At 42.1% G+C, this 18,999-nt stretch overlaps 1 protein-coding gene across 1 annotated transcript; it reads left to right on the top strand.

Annotated features, from left to right (window-relative positions):
• Window positions 1–2,682: 2,682 nt before the first annotated feature.
• On the top strand, window positions 2,683–18,707 carry LOC119433460 (magnesium-dependent phosphatase 1-like). Its single transcript, XM_037700675.2, has 6 exons — window positions 2,683–2,960; window positions 3,578–3,638; window positions 9,124–9,231; window positions 9,356–9,463; window positions 11,205–11,290; window positions 18,540–18,707. Exons 1-6 carry the CDS (start codon window positions 2,891–2,893, stop codon window positions 18,620–18,622), a joined length of 516 nt encoding a protein of 171 aa, XP_037556603.1. The 5' UTR covers window positions 2,683–2,890; the 3' UTR covers window positions 18,623–18,707.
• Window positions 18,708–18,999: the final 292 nt, after the last annotated feature.

Raw genomic sequence — 18,999 nt, 5'->3', positions numbered from 1 at the left:
TACGAGGTGCCTCTTCCCTGTGGACGCTCCTACATTGGACAGACTGGTCGTTGCCTAAACGATCGCTTAAGAGAGCATGCCTACAGCCTTCGCTCTGGTACTGGCAGCAACTTGGCCTACACTACAGTGTTTGTGATCTGTGCCGTAATCCGGGACTTGACTTTTCGCAGCTAGTGCACGATCCGCAAACGCTACCATGACGCGTGTGCCCGAGAAATCTTTGAGGCTGCTGCCATTGCAAGGAATGGTGCGTCGTGCGTCAGCACTCCGTCTGTGGCCTTGCATAGAGAAAGGAGTCAGCTCTGTGGCCTTGTCTGAGGCAGAACTAATATATCTCCGGAATCGTCATAATACGCGGGAAATCCAAATCTATAATCGGTGTCTATTTTTTGCCCATGCGCAGTGATCTACCCTTCTTTTTTCTTTTGGTATATATGTGTTCCTTTCTGAATAAAGAATTCAGTCAGTCAGCGCTGGTGTGTGTCTCCCTTCTTGTCTTGCCGTGTGTGTGTGTGTGTGTGTGTGTGTTTTTTTTTTTTTTTTTCTTTTTTTGCGCTGTTTCCCTATCGAGTGGTTATGGGAGCAGCGAGTGAAGCGCGACTATGTTTGGAGGGAATAAACACGGGAAAGAAAAACGCGTTTTTTTTAATTAAAGCGAGACGCAGTTAGATTCATTCAACGAAAATAAAATTCCTATTTTATATGCGCATGGCGAGAAAAGAAGATACAACTCTATTTTACTTGATCATTTTCAATAAATACCTTTTTTTTTCAGCGCTCACCGTGAGAGCGCCCATCGATAGCGGTGGCAACGCCTCCTATAAACTTGGCGCTGAGCCGTGCTCCCTCAAGGGCTGCAGAAGATAGCGCCAACCTTTCCCTTTCCCTCAAGAACCACTTATCATCATCATCATCATCCTCCTATAAAGTCGTTGGCGGTGGGCCTTCATGCCGCTATCACTCGTTGGTCTTTATTCTATGCTATCACTCGCAATGCAATGCAGCTCTTGGAGTACGTGGAAAGCTAGGCGCGCTCGTAAAGTTCACCTGTTACACTACGTCCCCCTCACATGTTGTGTTGCATGTCGACGTTTGTATGAACCAGGTGACGCGGGTAGTTTTGTTTCTTAACCTGTGCAGTCAAAAGTAGTGAGTTGCGGCCGTCAGATACATGTTTACTTGTTGTTTTCGTGCGACAACGCTGGCCGATGGGCTTGGCGTCCGACGAAAAGACCAGCATGCACTCTACGCAATCTACGCCCAGAGTTCGTCGGCTCCCAAAGAAAGTATGTTCTGTGCAGCGATGCGATTTCGACTCCCGTACGGCTGACGTTTTCCTGCATCGCTTTCCGCGCTGAAAGCTCGGAACGCCCATCAAATCGAATGGCAGAGCATTTGAATTTACAGTTCTAATGGCAGGCCTCCGAAAACAAAATTCGCGCCTATGAGAACAAAATGACGTCACTTCTGTTTTTAACGAATATGACGTCAAATTATTTTTAACGTATGGGCTTCTATGAAGGCTTCGCTACCAGGTGTATTTACCCCACTCTTTCGCCAACGTGTCAAGAATAAGTGAATGGGCGCACACTTGAATATATGTGCACTATATACGACGAATAAATGATGGCACTACACCGATAGCGCTCCATTGGTCGAAGCTGAATGACGGTCCACAAGAGTAAGCGAGTTACTAGCTGTAATATATATTTGCTACAAGGTATTACTATGTAAAAAAACAGCTACGTTTCAAGCCTTGTGCGCAGCAAGAACAAATCTATTGGAACTGAGCACACCCGCGAACGATTAGGCAGCAAATAATCAGATAGTGGCCGCACCGAGGAACTTCACTGAGTCAGAAACTGAAAAGCCACTGCTTCAAAATATTTGCCGAACAAAGAGCAAAACACACTAATCCTGACTGAATTCATGAGCGGAATGTTAGGATAGCTTGGAATACATATTTAGCCCCGCTTTTAGAACAAGCGCTGCTTGCGCCGTTTGGACATAGCTTAATGAGCTCCGAAGGCGCTTTTGCATGTTCTCTGAAGCAACGTCTGAAGCTGTGATCAAAGCTTCGTGTCATCCACCTAGTCACCGTCTACGATATCTCCGAAAACAGAGGTTTTCTAAGCCGCGCCGGCGTCATACACTTCCATTGTAAACAAGGAGGCAAAGGAGGCAGTTCAGGCACAGGTTCAGGTACAGCCACTGTAGTTTAGGCAAGCAATGGACGCGTCACCAAAGAACACCGATCACCACGTGATCAAACATGGCAGCGCCCACGGGATCGCCTTCCGGTAGGCGCTCCGCGGTTCGCGTTTCATTTGACGCCGATGGTACAATTAAAATGAACTGAACACATTTTGAGCAGCAAAAGTGTTCATTGTATACGGGCTCAACTGTATCGAGCTCGATTTCCAGTAAACTTGACACATCAAGGGCAAGGGGGGTGCCCTGGCGCAAGCACCTCTCTCTCTCTCACTTCCCCCCGTTGTTCGCGTCAATGCTAGAAACTTTTTAAGCGTTAACATTTTTTTAGACCATTTTCAGGCAATCGTATCTATTGTCATATGGCATATTTTCAGATTACGTAGTGCACGTGAAGTGTACTAATGCTACCTCACTGCTGGAATTAAGCTAACAGCAAATCTTCCCCTCCCCCTTCCTTTTATCTACTCTCTCGCTGGAGTGCGCGCCATTCATACAAACAATAAATGAATTAGGATTCGGCTGAATATCATATTATTTATAACAGCGATGCGAAACTATGAGATAGTTTCGGTCATCGGCAGCGCCGTCAGTCCCGCGGCAAAAGCCCGCTGATCCCATGGTGTAGTCATAGAATAAAGAACCAACTTTGGTGTAGTTGTGGTTGCGTGATTGCGGAATGCATAGTTCCTCTGGTTCTACATGCGGTGCAAACGAAAAGCGCCCAAAGCTTATTGTGTTTGATTTAGGTAAGTGCAATGCCGTACTGGTAGCAAAGCAGTCACTGTAGCATCACTGTGAAGCGGTCTGTAGTCGTGTAGTGTGAAGTGTCGGCGTTACAGCAGTGTAGCGCCAAACGTCCTTTGTATGCATGCATTCAGTCGTTAAAATAACGATCCTAGATTCTTCTAAAGGAAGAAAGAAACCACATTAGCGTACGTGTGGAATCAATGCAATTATGACATCGTGACACGAGTTAATTTATACCGGTGTCACACGCGGCAGTCTCGATCACCGTGATCGAGCCCGATCTGATCGATTTTCTCCTCTCGATTGGCTCCTTAATTTGTGCAGGCTGCGGAAGGGAGCCAATAGCGGTTGAGAAATTTGATTCGGATTGGGCTCGATTGCAATCGAAAGTGCCCCGTGTGACACCGGTATTATACATGACATACATTAAACGTCGCGACCGCAGCCTGCCACATCCGTGCACCGCGTTGCAGTGTGGTCTGCTGTGTTGGTACCGCAGAATCGTATCACTGGACATAGCCTCCTCTGGGCTGTGAAAATTTGTAAACGTCGCAGTGGTCATTGAGTGTGTGCTTTCATGACGCCCACTTTAATTTTATTCTGCTTTTTCTTTAAGACTACACATTGTGGCCTATGTATGTGGATACACATGTCACGCCTCCATTTAAGAAAGTCAAGTAAGTGGTTATAACTTATCCAGGTTGTGCGTTGTGTTTTTGTAATTTATTGGCAAAATCCAACTTTTCTTAATTCTTGCTTGCAAAGTAGTTTTTTTTAACATCTATATGAATTTTATGTATTCATGGAGATGTACCTTTTGATGAACTGCACTTCAATGTCCAAATGAACTCGCACTTCAATGTACAAATCGAGATCTTAGCTCGGGTAGAGTGTACTAGAATACCATTGTCTAGTACTCTCTAGCTGGGGAGCACGGAATGAAGACAAAAGGTCCGAGCAGTGCACATCCACTGCCACTCTTTGACGATTGAAAACATTGTGTTCTGCCTTAATTTGTTGTTTAAATTTGCCGCAGCAGGTGTCCCGTAGTAAGGGTTGGCACTTACGGCTAAAATGCATGTTCATCAACTCAATTCACCCTTAAGCAGAAGAAAGTTGTTGACAAGCTCTGTACAATAATCATATAAGCGTGATCATTTCAAGCAGGTTTTGTTGTTTCTACAGGTTAATGCCATGCTGAGATATATAACGTATAAAGTGGCATGACATTAAGACTTAGAGATTGACTCCAACCAAATAAGGAAATTTACTAGCCCGACGTTTCGGAACCAATTCGGCTCCTTCTTCAGGGGGTATTCTTCGGAGGTGGCGGTGTGCCGCTTTTAAAAGGTCCGTCGTAACAAAGGAGAGGAAGGGGGAGAGAGCGTAAGGTGCGGAGACACTTGGCAGGGCACTTGGCAGGGCACTCCGCACCTTACGCTCTCTCCCCCTTCCTCTCCTTTGTTACGACGGACCTTTTAAAAGCGGCACACCGCCACCTCCGAAGAATACCCCCTGAAGAAGGAGCCGAATTGGTTCCGAAACGTCGGGCTAGTAAATTTCCTTATTTGGTTGGAGTCAATCTCTAAGTCTTAATCAATTTTCCCAACCAGACAGGTAATTCTGTCGAAATGTTTAGCTTCAAGTGGCATGACATGTAACAAAATTAGTAGGGGGTGTGTAAATAGTAATTTTTCAAACAGAATAGAATATGAGTTGAATAGTAATGAGAATCAAGTAGTAATGTGGATCAAAATGTTTTCAAATAAGACTTACTTTCAATACAGTGCACGAATTTGAAAAATGTCACTTGAAACATAAATTTCATTCATAAATTTCAACAAACAACAAAAGAAGATTAAAATGTTTACTATGCACTGAAATAAGCTCCTATACAGCGGCAGTATTCAGGGTGCTGTTTTGTCACCACCTCTTAATTAAAAGTCTGGCATTAAAATGAAACAAAATGCTTCGCAAAATAGCAACTTCACAAGCGAAGTGATCAAGCGTACCAGAGTACTGCTGAGGGTATGCATGGTCAAATAAAAGCTCCGCTATAGATTTCGATTGATAAACTAAGCCTGCAACCATATATATGATAATAATATCGAATTGGTGGTGTATGTGCATCGGTTTCACACGAGCATTAAGCAGCTTGGAGCATCAAGCCAATGTCGATTATGTGCCCACAGTGGTATAAAAGCTTGGGCTCCTGTGTTAGATGTGTGTAGTTCAAGGATGTGAATAAAAAAAAAAATTAACCACTCGCTGTTTTAGCTTTTCCTTTTGTGAGTGTCGATGCTGATTATTCAAAAACTATTAAATAAAAATTGACTGTTTCGAATATTAACTATTTGATTAGAGCACTGAATTGAATAGAATTATATTCGATTCATTATTCAAAATTTTTGAATATTTGCACACCCCAAGAAACTAGCAGCTAGCCTCCTTTATTGATTGTAGGGTGCAGGTTATATCTGCAGCACTGAAATTGTGAATGTGCAATGTGTGCAAGTGAATAAGTAAGCTGTGCGTAGCACAAGCTGCAGCTTAGTGCATCGAGTTATTCTGTCACCAGAAAATATAAACCATCTTGCTTGCTTTGTTTGTGCATTCAAGCTTTATTTCTGTTGTTATTTGGCGTGTTCAGTGACTAGAAAAGGTATCATGCATTTGCTGGGGGCATCCTCCCAACTCATCGACAGGAAGGGCATACTATTAGGGGCATAACCATGCAGAAAGCGGGAGCAAACAATGCTGTTAAACCTGTGAAACCATCGTTGGTGCTGATTTTTAATTAAAGACTGCTGCTATAATACACAGGTCTTGAAGTGAGTCTGGTGACTAGTGAAGCGGCATATGTGAAGCAAAAGCTCATAGACAGCTCACATGCTGTCTGAAAAACATGTTGTGAGGATATGACAAGTGAAAAAGAATTGATGGATGGTGGCACCAAGAGCCACCTAGAGCCCGCACTGAGGGGATTGCAGATACAAACTTGCGACTTGGCACCATCTTATTATATGTTGCAGAAATCAGAATAATGGCAAAGCAACAAATGCACCTGTGCTATTCTTGCCCTAAGCAATCCACACCTATACACAAGGCTACATAAACTCATTGACACAATATGCTGATGTTTACTCTTAGGAATTCTGTATTTTCCACTGGAGCATGTGGGCAACTGTCTCACAGATTCGCACCAACATGCTCCAATGCTGGTCAGATTGTCAGTCAGGGTGCTAATGCTAGTAGCTGATCCTGTCCCTTCATTAGCTTGATTAATTGTTTTAAATGTTGTTTGTTCAGGGGTCATTTTTTTTTAATGGCTGCACATAAATCAAGGGACGTATTCTCGAAACATCACTTTCGACGATACTATGGCCTTTGCGCGACGTAGTGCTCAAACCAGCCAATCGGCTCACCCGGTTTTGCTCAACCAACCAGTCCGCGCGCGGCTGGTGGCCGAGGCAATAATATCGCGGAAAATGATTGTCTGAGGATACGCCCTCAGATGACCACACATCACAACAGTTCATGCGACAGCTCAGCTGTACTCAAAAATGGTAGTGTGGCAAAACTGCGCCTATGCAACTTGATGTGACTTCATGTGCACCATGTACGTATCTGGCGCACAATTTTGCTTCCTTCCGGGTGTACAAGGCTTAGAAAAAAGCCTGCCATGCAAAATTCTCAAAAGCTCAGATGGACAGATATACCGTGGTTCCAGATTCATTAGTAGAGCTAGGCTACTACTCAAAAATGGAAAACAACAAAGTGTGCGCTGTTCACTGGCATTCTCGCAGCGCTGCTTGGGAAGTGCAGCACACCTGTTGTAATTGAGCCTTTCTTTCATGGTGACTGAGGCATGCTTTCATGTTAGAATGAGTTCAAATAGCAGCTGTCTGAAGGAAGTGCCTAAAACAAAATATTAAGCTGAATTATTTGCAATGTTGCCTTATGTGCTACCTGACACTAGCAAATGTTACTTATGCACTATTGTGCATTCGGTAGCTGCTTCAAAGCTCTGTTACCTTATGCCACTGAAGCATTCAATGCACTTCTAATGCCTCTAATGCTGACCCAGAGATCCTATAAAAGCACATGTGAATAAATGTGGGCTGAGAAAAAAAAAAAAAACTAGGCCAGAACTTAGCACCACTAACTCTCTTAGTATGCAGTAGCATATGTAGATATTGTGACATCTTGGCAGTTGTGTGCGTGTCACAGGCGACCTTGCACACTCATATCCCTTACAAACTTGCGATTTCATGCACAATGTGACGCACTAGCATATGCGCATTTCTGTTTGATACTTCCAAAGTGGGTGAAGTCCACCTATAATGCTGTGAAGAGATGCGTGACCGATCGTGGGATTGAACCTCTGCCTTCTAGTACAGCAGCCCAATGCTCTAACCATGCTTCTCTCATGCCAAAATCACTCTTTGAAACATCTGGCGCATGCGTCACATTCAAGTTTCTTGCATTCTTCCCTCATGACAGCTAGTGCTTTGAGATGCTGTGTTAGAATGCACTGCCTTCGGGATTGGCCCTCATTTTTCATCAGAGGAACGTAATGCCTCCAAAATGGATGAAATCCACTTATATGCTGTAGCATAAAAGAAAAAAAAACAAAAAACAGAACTCTATGACTTCTTTTTAAGCTAACCGTTTTTATTCTGGTATATATCCTTCCCCCCCCCCCCCCCCCCGCCAAAAAAAAAAAAAAAAACATTTTTGTTTGCTCAATGATTGATGTAAAATATAGTACAATTTTCAGCCTTCAAATATTGAACCCAAAAACTAAGAATAGAGAGCACAATTCACAAGGCCTTTTATTCGTAAGCGCTTTGTGCCATTGGCTGGCCACCTTCACTAATAATATGTCCAGCATAAAGATTCGCTGGAATGTTTTCTTACAAGCAATTATAGTGTAAAAGCTTTTTGTGAATACAGGCCCTGATATACTGAGTGTTCGCGAAGATTTAAATTCTCTTTTAAGTACTGTGCAGTAGAGCTACAGAGGGTGCTTTGTTTTTTTTTTTTTGTTTTTTTTTTTTGGCGGGGGGGGTGGGGGATCACATTGTTTGCACTCATGGACACCAGCAATTATGCTATGATTACTGATTGTGATTCACTAATTAATACCTAATAATTATAGTGATCATGTTGCAATAGTGCAATTGCAGTCACTGAGTGCTCAAGGCATGTCCAATTATAGTGTAAAAGCTTTTTGTGAATACAGGCCCTGATATACTGAGTGTTCGCGAAGATTTAAATTCTCTTTAAGTACTCTGCAGTAGAGCTACAGAGGGTACAGTACAAACCTAAGGTATCTGGTAAAAGGTAAAAGCAGGTATTTAGCATAGTAGGTGGATTATTATTTAAAATTTGTTTATTAGCGTAAGTATCCCCTACAGTGAATTATATTGAGGGGAACTTTACATTCAATGTTGGAGGTTGTGACTGTTGCACAAGTCTATGCAGCATGATCCTGATATTGAACCACATACAAGAAAGTGCGCTTAGTTCTAGAATAAAGATATTTTACCTACCTCCTAAAAAGTAAAATGTTTCAGTCACAAATGTTTATTTTTACAATGTCTTAACATTGTGCATGTGATAGATAAAAAAAAAGTTTGTTTTTAGGTGCAATTATTTTCTGTATGAAGAAGAAAATGTTCTGCATTATTAACTTGTTCCAGAAGATCAGTTACAAAGAAACAGCATTAATATTGCCTTGATTTCTCAACATTTAATGAACTCTAAATGTTTAAATTTGAGTCCCTTTACTATTAAAGTGATAGATAGTTTTACGAGGTGTAAAATTCTAAACAATGCAGGGATTATTAGAGACGCCATAGTGGAGTGCTGTGGGTTAATTCTGACCTATTCAGGTTGCTTAACATGCACCTAAACCTAAGTACACAAATTTTTTTCCTCTTTGCGTCCCACAGAATGTGGCCTTAACTACTGGGGATGGCAAGAAATCATGGGGCGACACTTATAATCACAGGGTCATAGACATTTTGAAAATATGGTGTATTCATGCATCAGTGCACTTGCATATGCTTGTTAAATATGGTGAGAGGTCTGAGTTCATTTCATACTTTTATCATTGTGCACACATCTTGCTAGCAGCTAACTCGCTTTTTCTTACAGTGGTAAGATCACTGACAAACATGGCCGAAAAGTTCAAGCATATCCAGATGTCCCAGGAATGCTGGAAAGCCTCAAGTCCCAAAAGTACCAATTGGGGTTGGCATCAAGGTAAATGACCCATCCCCTTAAATTACTTCTGTGATTTTGCTGATGAACTAAAACATGCAGGTCAAATCTCTAGGCACAAAATCCCTGTTACCGTGTTTCAGCTGATGAAATTTTTATTTTGCAGGACTGATGACCCAGATGCAGCAAAGGAGCTTCTAACTTTACTTGATTGGAATAAGTACTTTCCCTATCAGGAAATTTACCCTGGCTGCAAAGTGACCCACTTCAAGAAGTACCATACCTTTGTCTTTTTCATTTTTGTTGTTCTGCATGATGTTTTTGCACTTTGAAGCCAAAGTGGGCAATAGGTGTTACTATACTGAAGACAAAATAGTGATGCTGAAGTTTAAGTATTGCAGCAATCACAAATGCCATATCATTTGAGTGGAGCCACTACAGTGCAATGCAGTGCAATCTTAACCATAGAGATGACTTCAAACTAGTTTAGTCAACATATCCTTTAGTCCAACTGCGTTCAAAGGTGCTAGAAGGTGCCAGTGGTCATCGAGCACTTTCTTGAATTTGAACTTCAGATAATTTAAACCAGGTTTACATTCATACTGAAAACAGCGCAAAAGAGAGATGAGTGAGTAGACAACACAAGCACTGGTGTCATCTACTTACTCATCTGTGTCCTTAGCACTGTTTTGAGTATGCAACTAGCCCAACCCAACACCTTACATTTTTGCATGTCTTGCTGTGGTGAAATTGAAGAGGTGCTGCAACACTAAGTTTTTGAACACAGTAAGAAAACGGTCATGATCTGCAGACATTGCTGTCTTGAACATGTGAGCTAAATATTTTATTATTTCACTACATGCAGCAGGGAGCCAACAATCTTGCATAAAATATTGCTCACACTATCTTGCAGCTTTAGAGGCCCTATAATGCTATTGTATTCTGTTTATTAATGCAATAGCATTATATGCCCCATGAAGCGGAAAATCCGGCATCCGTTCGGCATTAACATTTCATGGTACCAAAACCCACGTGACCAAGTGATGACGTCACATTTCAGTGTCAAGTAAACCCGACCTGACCCACACCCAAAAAATTGACTTTGCCCAATTCGAAAATTGAGTTGACCCACGTTCAAAACTGACCTGGCCCACTCCCACCGTTGACTTGGCTCACCGTCAAAATTGACTCTGCCCAGTTCAAGCACATGACTAAGTGATTACGTGATGTGACATAGTCACGTGAACAAGTAAGAACCTTAAGTTGCTAGGTCACATGACCAAGTGATGACGTCTTCTGACAATGTCACGTGACATGGACGTCGATATAGTCGACAAGCCCAGAATGCTTTCACATTCAATGCACGTAAGAAGACTTAAGCCCTCTGTAACTTTTTCCCTATTTGTGATGGCACAAAGCCTGTGGGACAGCCCTTGGACGCCAGCCACTGGGCAACTGTTCATGAGTTACCCCCAAGCAAAAGCTCACTCACGCTTGCACACCTCTCCAGTCTCATAGCAAACGGGGGAAGTGGCTGTTGTTAACGTGTTCTGACCTTCCTGTCACCGTTCCTTTGTCACTCTTGGACACCTTTGTCAGACGCCAACCTTAAAGGCCTACCATAAATGCACCGTGGAAAGAAAAAAAAAAAGAGTAAGGAAGGAACAATAGGCACGGCATTGCTATCGGCACCGCCCCAGCTGAGAGGAAATGTGTTGCGGAGGAAGAAAAGTTGTTGCAGGGTCCCTTCAATGTCAACTGACTGTACCTTTAGCTGCCGCTGCGTGACTATGTAGTAGCATTTTCATATCTCTGGGAACATGCCAGGGCTCTTGCTGCTTAGTTGCTAGCTGTAGAAAATGCTTTTCTAACACAACAGTGTTGGAGTGGAGCAAGTCTTATCTATTTGAACATAGTCCCATGCTGGAAGTAGCATTTACTGAAAGAGATATATTTTTCTAATAAACTAGTTCGTTTCAGTGCCTCTAACACGTCTCATTCATACATGTGTGCAGGTTTGCGCAGCGAACAGGTTTTTCTTACAAGCATATGCTGTTTTTTGATGACGAGATGCGAAACATCACTGATGTCTCTAAGCTTGGTACGTGCACTATTACTATATGTACTTGTCTTTTTTTGCATGTTACAGTGAAATCTTAACAAATGCTGCCAGTAGTACTACACGTACACACAGAGCCAGTCACATTGCAGGTACAGCAAGTGAACTATCATTGACTAAGCTAACATAAATTCATGTTTTAGGTAAGGGTGACACCCCATGAGGCTCCATTTTACTAGTTTTTGCATTTTCATTGTTGCTCATTGTAGAAGGGCTGAAAATCTCTGGGAGTCCCATATTCTTGTTGTAATCTTCAGAATTTATCTTTTTTTGTTCTTTATGGTCATACATTTGTTGGTATATCCACTTTTCCACTTCTTCCTATTTCTTTACTATTTTATTGCAACTTTTCTCTCCCCTATCTTTTATCTTAGCCTTCATCTTTCTCATGGCTGCGGGACAGTTCAGGTGTCCACTGGGAAGTGAGACAGTTACGATGCCCGTGGCCCTTTATTTACTTCCTCCTTTTGCCCTTAATACAATAAATGCAACGACTACTCCTACTTCCTTTGTGGATTAACTGATAAAATACGGTCTGTCTTCAGCTGGTGTACCATAAATATACCGATTACTTATGTTTGAGTTGACCCTTGAGAGACCAAATCATTCTGCATTCGTAACCTCTTTCAACTGTTTGTTTCATTTATTGTGAACTTTCTCAGGATCATACACGCGCTTGTTTGAATAGCTACTTTGCTTCCTTGTTGTTTCTCTTTGCTGCTTTATTGTAATTATGACAAAGCATAATTACGATGATGATATAATGCTGCGAGCAGGCTCCCAGCATTTCATCATTGTAGATGTCTTTTTGCCGTGCTGAGAAAAACTCCTTGAATTTTTTTTACATGGTACTGTAGCTGCCAGTAAGGAATTGGAAAAATCCAAAAGGTCGCCATTCTCCACGGATCAATTCTTGCCCAACACAAAAATTGCATGTCACTTTTATCTTCTTTGTGTACTCCAATCTAAGAGGTCATTGCCAGAAATCAATCATTGTAATCTTATTATGTCTGAAGTTTAGCTACATGTGTACCAAGTCCCAATTTATATTAGGTTCGGTTTCAGTATTGTCGTTTAAGGACATTCCGGGGGCTGGATGAAGAAGAATTTATCAAATACTATTCTCATATTTGTTGTCTGTTAGCCCTTCCAAACTAGTGCTTGATGTGGCACGTGGCGTTGATGCCCACTTGTGTAGACAAGTTCACAGTTACTAACTTTCGGCTACACCGAAAGTTAGGTATTCTGTTATGGTGTTGTCATATGCTGAGGTAGACTTGTGTCCTTCAGTCTTCTTTTGAGCTCCATCAACCTTGCCAAAGCTGCAACCCTGTTTTCATGCAACATCACTGTTTGCGTCCAAGGCAGCTGAACCTGATATTGTTTCTGCAGAAAGGTCGGGCTACCACTGAAGTGATGCATTATTTCATTTCAGTTACCACTTCCAGCACTGTCTTTCATACCAGTGGGTTTGAATTCCCAGAGTTTTTTTCAAAATTTTTGTGGATGTCAGAATCCTCTGCTTGAACACGCAACACCATCACGGTGGATTTTCCTTATAAGGAGCAAGACTGGGTTGTTGGTCCTTGGATGGTTCAGCAAAATATGGTTTCTGGAGCTATCAGTCAGTCCCAAGGCATCACAGTTGTCATTTTATCAAAGCCCTGTAGTGTCCAGAGCAAATAAGGATGCTAATGTCTTTGAACTTGAGAAATTTTTATGGGTCATCCACTAATGTGAGGTTCATGTGCTGCAATGCAATGTGCACTGTAATGCTGGCAGCAGTGATGGCAACTCTTCTCACAAAAGTTGCATAATTTTCAGCACTTCTACTGTTACACTTGCACTGTTCTGTACTTCCTTCAACTCCACTTTTGATGAAAAGTACTTGACAGTATGTTCACGAGTTGGCAGGCTGTTGGCTCACTGGCTTTATCTTCAGTCTGGATATAGACTGAAGTTCTGTGTAGTTGGTTTCTTAGCTCTGCAGATGGAAGTTGCATGTCTGCCCTGGCATAGCTTGCAATTTACGAGTCATTCCACAAGCCTAGACACTCGAGCCCTCAAACATGCGATTATATCTTCTGGTGTAGCTTTCCCATACGCTTAACATCATTGCTAGACTCCACCAGTTCTACATTAGTCAGCTGTCATGTGCATTTTCATCAAAACATCTCTCACATAATTATCATTTGCCTGCTTGTAATTGTGATTAGAAGACTGCAGTACTTTTATACATTTTCTTAAATTTTTGTGCGCAAACAAACAGGGACGAAGAAAAGGAGACACAAGGACGAGCGCTTTCTAACAACTGATTTTTATTATTGAAGAACCACCGGCTGAAATACCCACAGATCTGCGCGATCCTGTCAATAGAACACATCAAGAGCGCATGAAATAAAGCTTGTCATGAAATGCCGCTACGCGGTCAGCATAAAAAGCAGCAATGTTCATAAAACAAGCACAAAAGGCGAAAATGCGTTAAAGATATGATGACAGGAGCGAATTCTCTTTATCTAACAATGAAACAGAAGGATGACTGATGCATTTTTCTTTTAATTTTTCAATCCTGTGAGCTTCCACAATTTCTCTCGCGGTTTGATTTCTATGCCTAAACAAAATGGCCAAAACAAATGGGGAGTTACGAAGTAAAAGTGGTGTTTTCGGCAAAAAACAAAATACATGTAGGTAGTGTGTGTTCTAAGGGCAAAAGTAAGTTTGAAAGTAAGGATGATGCTAAGAAAGGATGTAGTATAAAACATCCATGTAAGAACCAATTTGTCGATTGCTCGATGAACGTTGTTTATCAGATTCCTTTGACATGTGGTCATGTGTACGTAGGGCAGACTTCGAGATGCGTTAACACGAGACTAAGGGAACACTTGTCTAGTCTCAAAGGTCGCCCTAGTACGCATTTGGCGATGCATTGTGAAGAACATGCGTGCTCACCTTGTCTTGGAAGCACCGCCATTTTGTTTAGGCATAGAAATCAAACCGCGAGAGAAATTGTGGAAGCTCACAGGATTGAAAAACTAAAAGAAAATGCATCAGTCATCCTTCTGTTTCATTGTTAGATAAAGAGAATTCACTCCTGTCATCATATCTTTAACGCATTTTTGCCTTTTGTGCTTGTTTTATGAACATTGCTGCTTTTTATGCTGACCGCATAGCGGCACTTCATGACAAGCGTTATTTTATGCGCTCTTGACGTGTTCTATTGACATGATCGCGCAGATCTGTGGGTATTTAAGCCGGTGGTTCTTCAATAATAAAATTCAGTTGTTAGAAAGCGCTCATCCTTGTGTCTCCTTTTCTTCGTCCCTGTTTGTTTGCGCACAAAAATTTAAGAAAATGAATCTGTTCCAACTAGGCCGACTCGCAGTTGTACTTTGATAAATGAAATTTCTTTCCAAGTTAGCAGTGACATTAAATATTGAAATTTTTGTCTTCAGTAATATTCGACTGTGGATGCACTGCAATGAACTGATGCCAAAATATTTGCTACTTTATTGTGTCAGCATTAAACTTGGGTATTTCGAGCTTAGGCAGCTTTGTCATGGTGGTCTGAGATGACTAAGCTGTTTCAGCCTGTTGGTTAGATGCCAAGTCTTGTCATTAGATTACCAACATGCTTATTTGTATTGTGAAGTACTCATGTAACTTTCAAGTCATAATCTATCGCTCTTTCAAATTCCATGTCAGCTGTCTCCGGTTTAACATCGTTTCCCTTTTTTGGTTAACAGTCTTCAAGAACCTGCTTAATCTGACTGTATATGAATGATAGCACTCATAGATAGTGATTTTCTTCTATTTTCTTTTCATCTTCCGTTACCATATTGGTGCTTTGTGCTTCCCACTTCTTTAGCACAATGTCCTTGCTCATCTTCAGAAGATGAGCAAGGACATTGCCCCCCCCCCCCCCCCATTACGGCATGTTTGTTCTGTATTGTACACATAAGCCTCAACCTCGTGGTGGCCTTCATGATGCCATCAGTTTCTCATTCCTGTTGGCTCAGTCTCTGCATCCCTTGTTGCACCACGCCATCTTATGTGGCTTCACAGTCCATGATGACTATAGTGTTGCTAGTTGGAGAACTGCCGCAATCCTGGTCATGGCACTAACCTTTAGAAATGAGACAGAGCTGTCATCAACTGAGCAATTTTTATTTTATATCGCAAGCAAGCAATTGTACATACCCATTGTCTTTATCTTCCTTCATGCATTGCTGATAAGTCTCTACAAGGAGCAATTTAAAGGCATGTCAATGAAGCACAAAATGCACGTCTTATGCCTGCTCCATGGTTTGCCCCCCAAAAATTATTGCTTTTGTGGGCAGGTGTGCGTAGCCGCTACGAAGGCTTTATGTGAACGCCTACAGTCAGCTTCCCACAGATGAGAGGGACATCGCTGGTACACTTTAAACCACCTTCTTGTGGGCAACAGCACTAAAGACACACTATGGCTATGTTTCATATAGTTCACACCACTGGTGCCAAAAGAGTTCCAGCGGGGCTGGCAGAGAGCAAAAGGGTTCTGGCATTGCTTCTGCTGGTGCAACAAGTTTTACGCATTTTTAATGGACTGCTGAGGTACAGGCTGCATTGTCTTCTTGACCAAATCGCTTTTTCAGTTCAGTGCAAGCTTCTCATGCTTTCAGCATTTCTAAACACTTCCGTGACACTGTTTCCTGAATGATGCTTGCTTGGTCTGACAGCCCATATACATCAGATAAATCTGACTAGAGCTAGAATACATATTACTATAGTAGTGCCACAATAAATTTTAAGTGCCAAGGACTATTTCTGATGTGTTAAAACATTGTCAAAGAGGTTATGGAGTGTTTCTATGACCCCTGGAAGCACCCGAAGTTTCAGAAAACTTCACCTTGAGTCTGCATGATGCCATGAAATGCACTTTGGCTGCACCTTGCTGTTGTCGAGGGCCATGGTGCAGTGGCAGTCCTTTGGACCAGAGAATCAAGGGCTGTGATACAGTGAACCATGCGTCAACCGAATAGATTTTATGTTTGTATTGGGTCACACAGACCACACAGCTGCAGCATTGCGTATCTTTTCAGTCAAACTTGACACTGGGCGTGTCTCTGATATGGGGCTTGTCACTGCTACGTCTTACTATGACCTTGCTGAGCCCAACAACCTTCTTGCAAGTCTCAGAGAAAAGCAAAACGGAAGGCAGAGTCTATTGAATTATGTGCTATGGCTAATGCAAAAACATACACGCATGCATATGCGTGCACACACTCACACACACAAAACTTTTTTTTAAACATCGTTTTACTGAACGAAAAAGTTAATATGTATACTGTTCCCCTCTTTAAACAGTGCTGCTTCTACAGAGTATTTCCAATATATTGATATTGAGAAGGCATGCATTTTTCATAATTTGATAAAAACAGTAAATGCCCTAAGTTGTTTGGGCATGAAAAAGAGTATAAATAATTATGGTTGTGATCTGTCAGGATGGTTTCCATGTAGTGTAAATATAAGCACTGAAACTAGAAAACAGATGTACAATTTTGCACTGTTGAGTTTAAAATTTATTTCTCGTGCAAGTTCACCTTATTGGTTTCTCTCCTCTCAAATAGGACGCTATAGACAAGCATTATATGAGCTTAGACTTATAGGCTTTATTGCCATATGTTTGGCAGAAAGAGGTCTCTATTTATAATGTAGCAAATGAAGGCCAAATTTCAATTTTTGAATATTGTACCCCAACGGCCATGCTATGGATTTCATGGCATTTTAACATATGTGTGCAAGAAAAGTTCATAAAAATTGCCAGGTTAAGATTTTTCTAAGCCATTTGGTAGACCGAAACGGAGCACGTCAATTAGAATTCATGGCATCAGGGAGAGCTGGTGCAAGAATATTAAGGCAGCACCAATACCCATATAATTTCCATTTTCACATACTTTTGGCTTGCACTGATGGCATGGTTGACCTAATTCGTGTTCCAAAAGTGTAACTGCCAATATAGCTTAACTTAATATGTCTATTCAGTTAAAGTTTTGGTATAATTTTCTTCCATAGGTAGCTTTTTCTTCAGTAGTCAGCAGCATGGCTACAAATAATTATGTCATTCTTTAGTGCTCATTTCTTCAAAACAGTGCCACAGGAAGACACAAACACGGAATGACACTAAGAACACAAGCATGTCGGCTTGTAACCGTAGAGGGAGGGTAAACACGTGGTCGATACCCAAGTCAGCATGTTGGGGTGTGAATGCGACATCAAGCAGGGTTCGCAACAGACTACGCGGGTCCAAAAACGTTGTGGGCAACATGTGACATGACGTGTGGCACTGAGGAGACCGATGGGTGCCTATACGTGGCACAACGGCACTATACCTGAGGGATCACGGGGTTGCATGATCAAATTCCGCTGGACAGTTTTAAACGGTGCTTGTGTGCTTAGTGTAATTCTGTGTTTGTGTCTTTCTGTGGCACTGTGTCGAAAAAATTAGCCCTTATCGACTCGCCCAACTGTCAATTCTTTAGTGCAACGACTTCAAAACGTGCACCTATTCTAGCATAGCTTTGTGTGTTTAGTTACAACGCAGTTATCCCAACTGAAGATAGCATAGTGTCACAGTCACCTGATGCACCAGTCAGGCCACACCATGCCACCAAAAGCCAACTGCCTCAATTGATCTCCTGGAAAACTACTTTGGTCGTTACCTTCCTCCCCGCCCAAAAGCTTCTTTACATTTCACATGGAATAAGCATGCATGAGAAGATTCCCCACTGCTGTTTATCTGGGAATGTAGTATGCCCTAACTCTTCTCTTTTCCCGGTGGATCCCATGTTGAATCCGTAGAAACGTTGGGGAGAGTTGGTTTGATGGTGTAGAAAGTGGCATGGGGGTGCTCAGTTTCTGGCAGCACAGTGCGCCCTGGTGCTGCCCTCTGGGCCGACTGGCATGTCAGTGGTTGCCGATAGCTGGGATGATTTCTACATTGTTCATCATTCAGAAAGCTATGCCGATACTTGCACAGGCTTTGAACTGGTACCATTATTGAATGACAATTTTTTGTTACCCAACAGACCAGCTGAAGCTTCATACCGCAATTACAGGTCCAACTGCTAGCTATTAAAGCAAGAATGCGGCAAAACTGTTGTCCCAGTGCCCCTTCAAAGATTGAATAAATAGTACAAGCAGTGTACTGCGGTGCATTGGATTGTCATATACTACAAAATATTTTCTTATCCAGGTGTCACGTGTGTCCACGTAAAAGATGGAATGTCTCAGGAAGTTCTTGATGAAGGTCTTAGAAGATTTGGAAGTGAAACATGAATCGCAGGGTCACCTTGGCCTGGTCCACATACTTGTACATTTAGAATAAAGCCGGCAAGCCATGAAAACTGTCATGCTTGTTCTTTTATTTTTATTTATTTATTTATTTTTGCATTTTGGATCAGTCTTCAAAATGGTCATGTACCATTGCAAGCTAAGGTTTTGAAATCACAGCATCATAAAAAAAAATTGTTTCCTCCTGGAACACATGTACAGTCTGTTTCACACTTAGGGGAAATCTCGGAACGCATTGCATCGCGATGCAGCGAGCGCTGGAGTCGGGTGCCGGAAGCAGCTCACGCAGGCGCAGACGCTCGAGGCGCGTTATCTTGAACCGCGTCGACTGCTCGACGCAAGATAACGCGCCTCGAGCGTCT

Source organism: Dermacentor silvarum, chromosome 1, assembly GCF_013339745.2.
Source record: "Dermacentor silvarum isolate Dsil-2018 chromosome 1, BIME_Dsil_1.4, whole genome shotgun sequence".
Lineage (NCBI taxonomy): Eukaryota > Metazoa > Arthropoda > Arachnida > Ixodida > Ixodidae > Dermacentor > Dermacentor silvarum.
The sequence above is the reverse complement of the archived record's forward strand: the minus strand, read 5'-3'. Positions and strand labels throughout refer to the sequence as shown.

Coding starts and splice junctions, on each gene's coding strand:
- LOC119433460 (XM_037700675.2), top strand. CDS start 2,891: ATGCATAGTTCCTCTGGTTCTACATGCGGTGCAAACGAAAAGCGCCCA. Junction 9,464..11,204: donor AAAGTGACCCACTTCAAGAA/GTACCATACCTT, acceptor ACATGTGTGCAG/GTTTGCGCAGCGAACAGGTT. Junction 11,291..18,539: donor CACTGATGTCTCTAAGCTTG/GTACGTGCACTA, acceptor TTTCTTATCCAG/GTGTCACGTGTGTCCACGTA.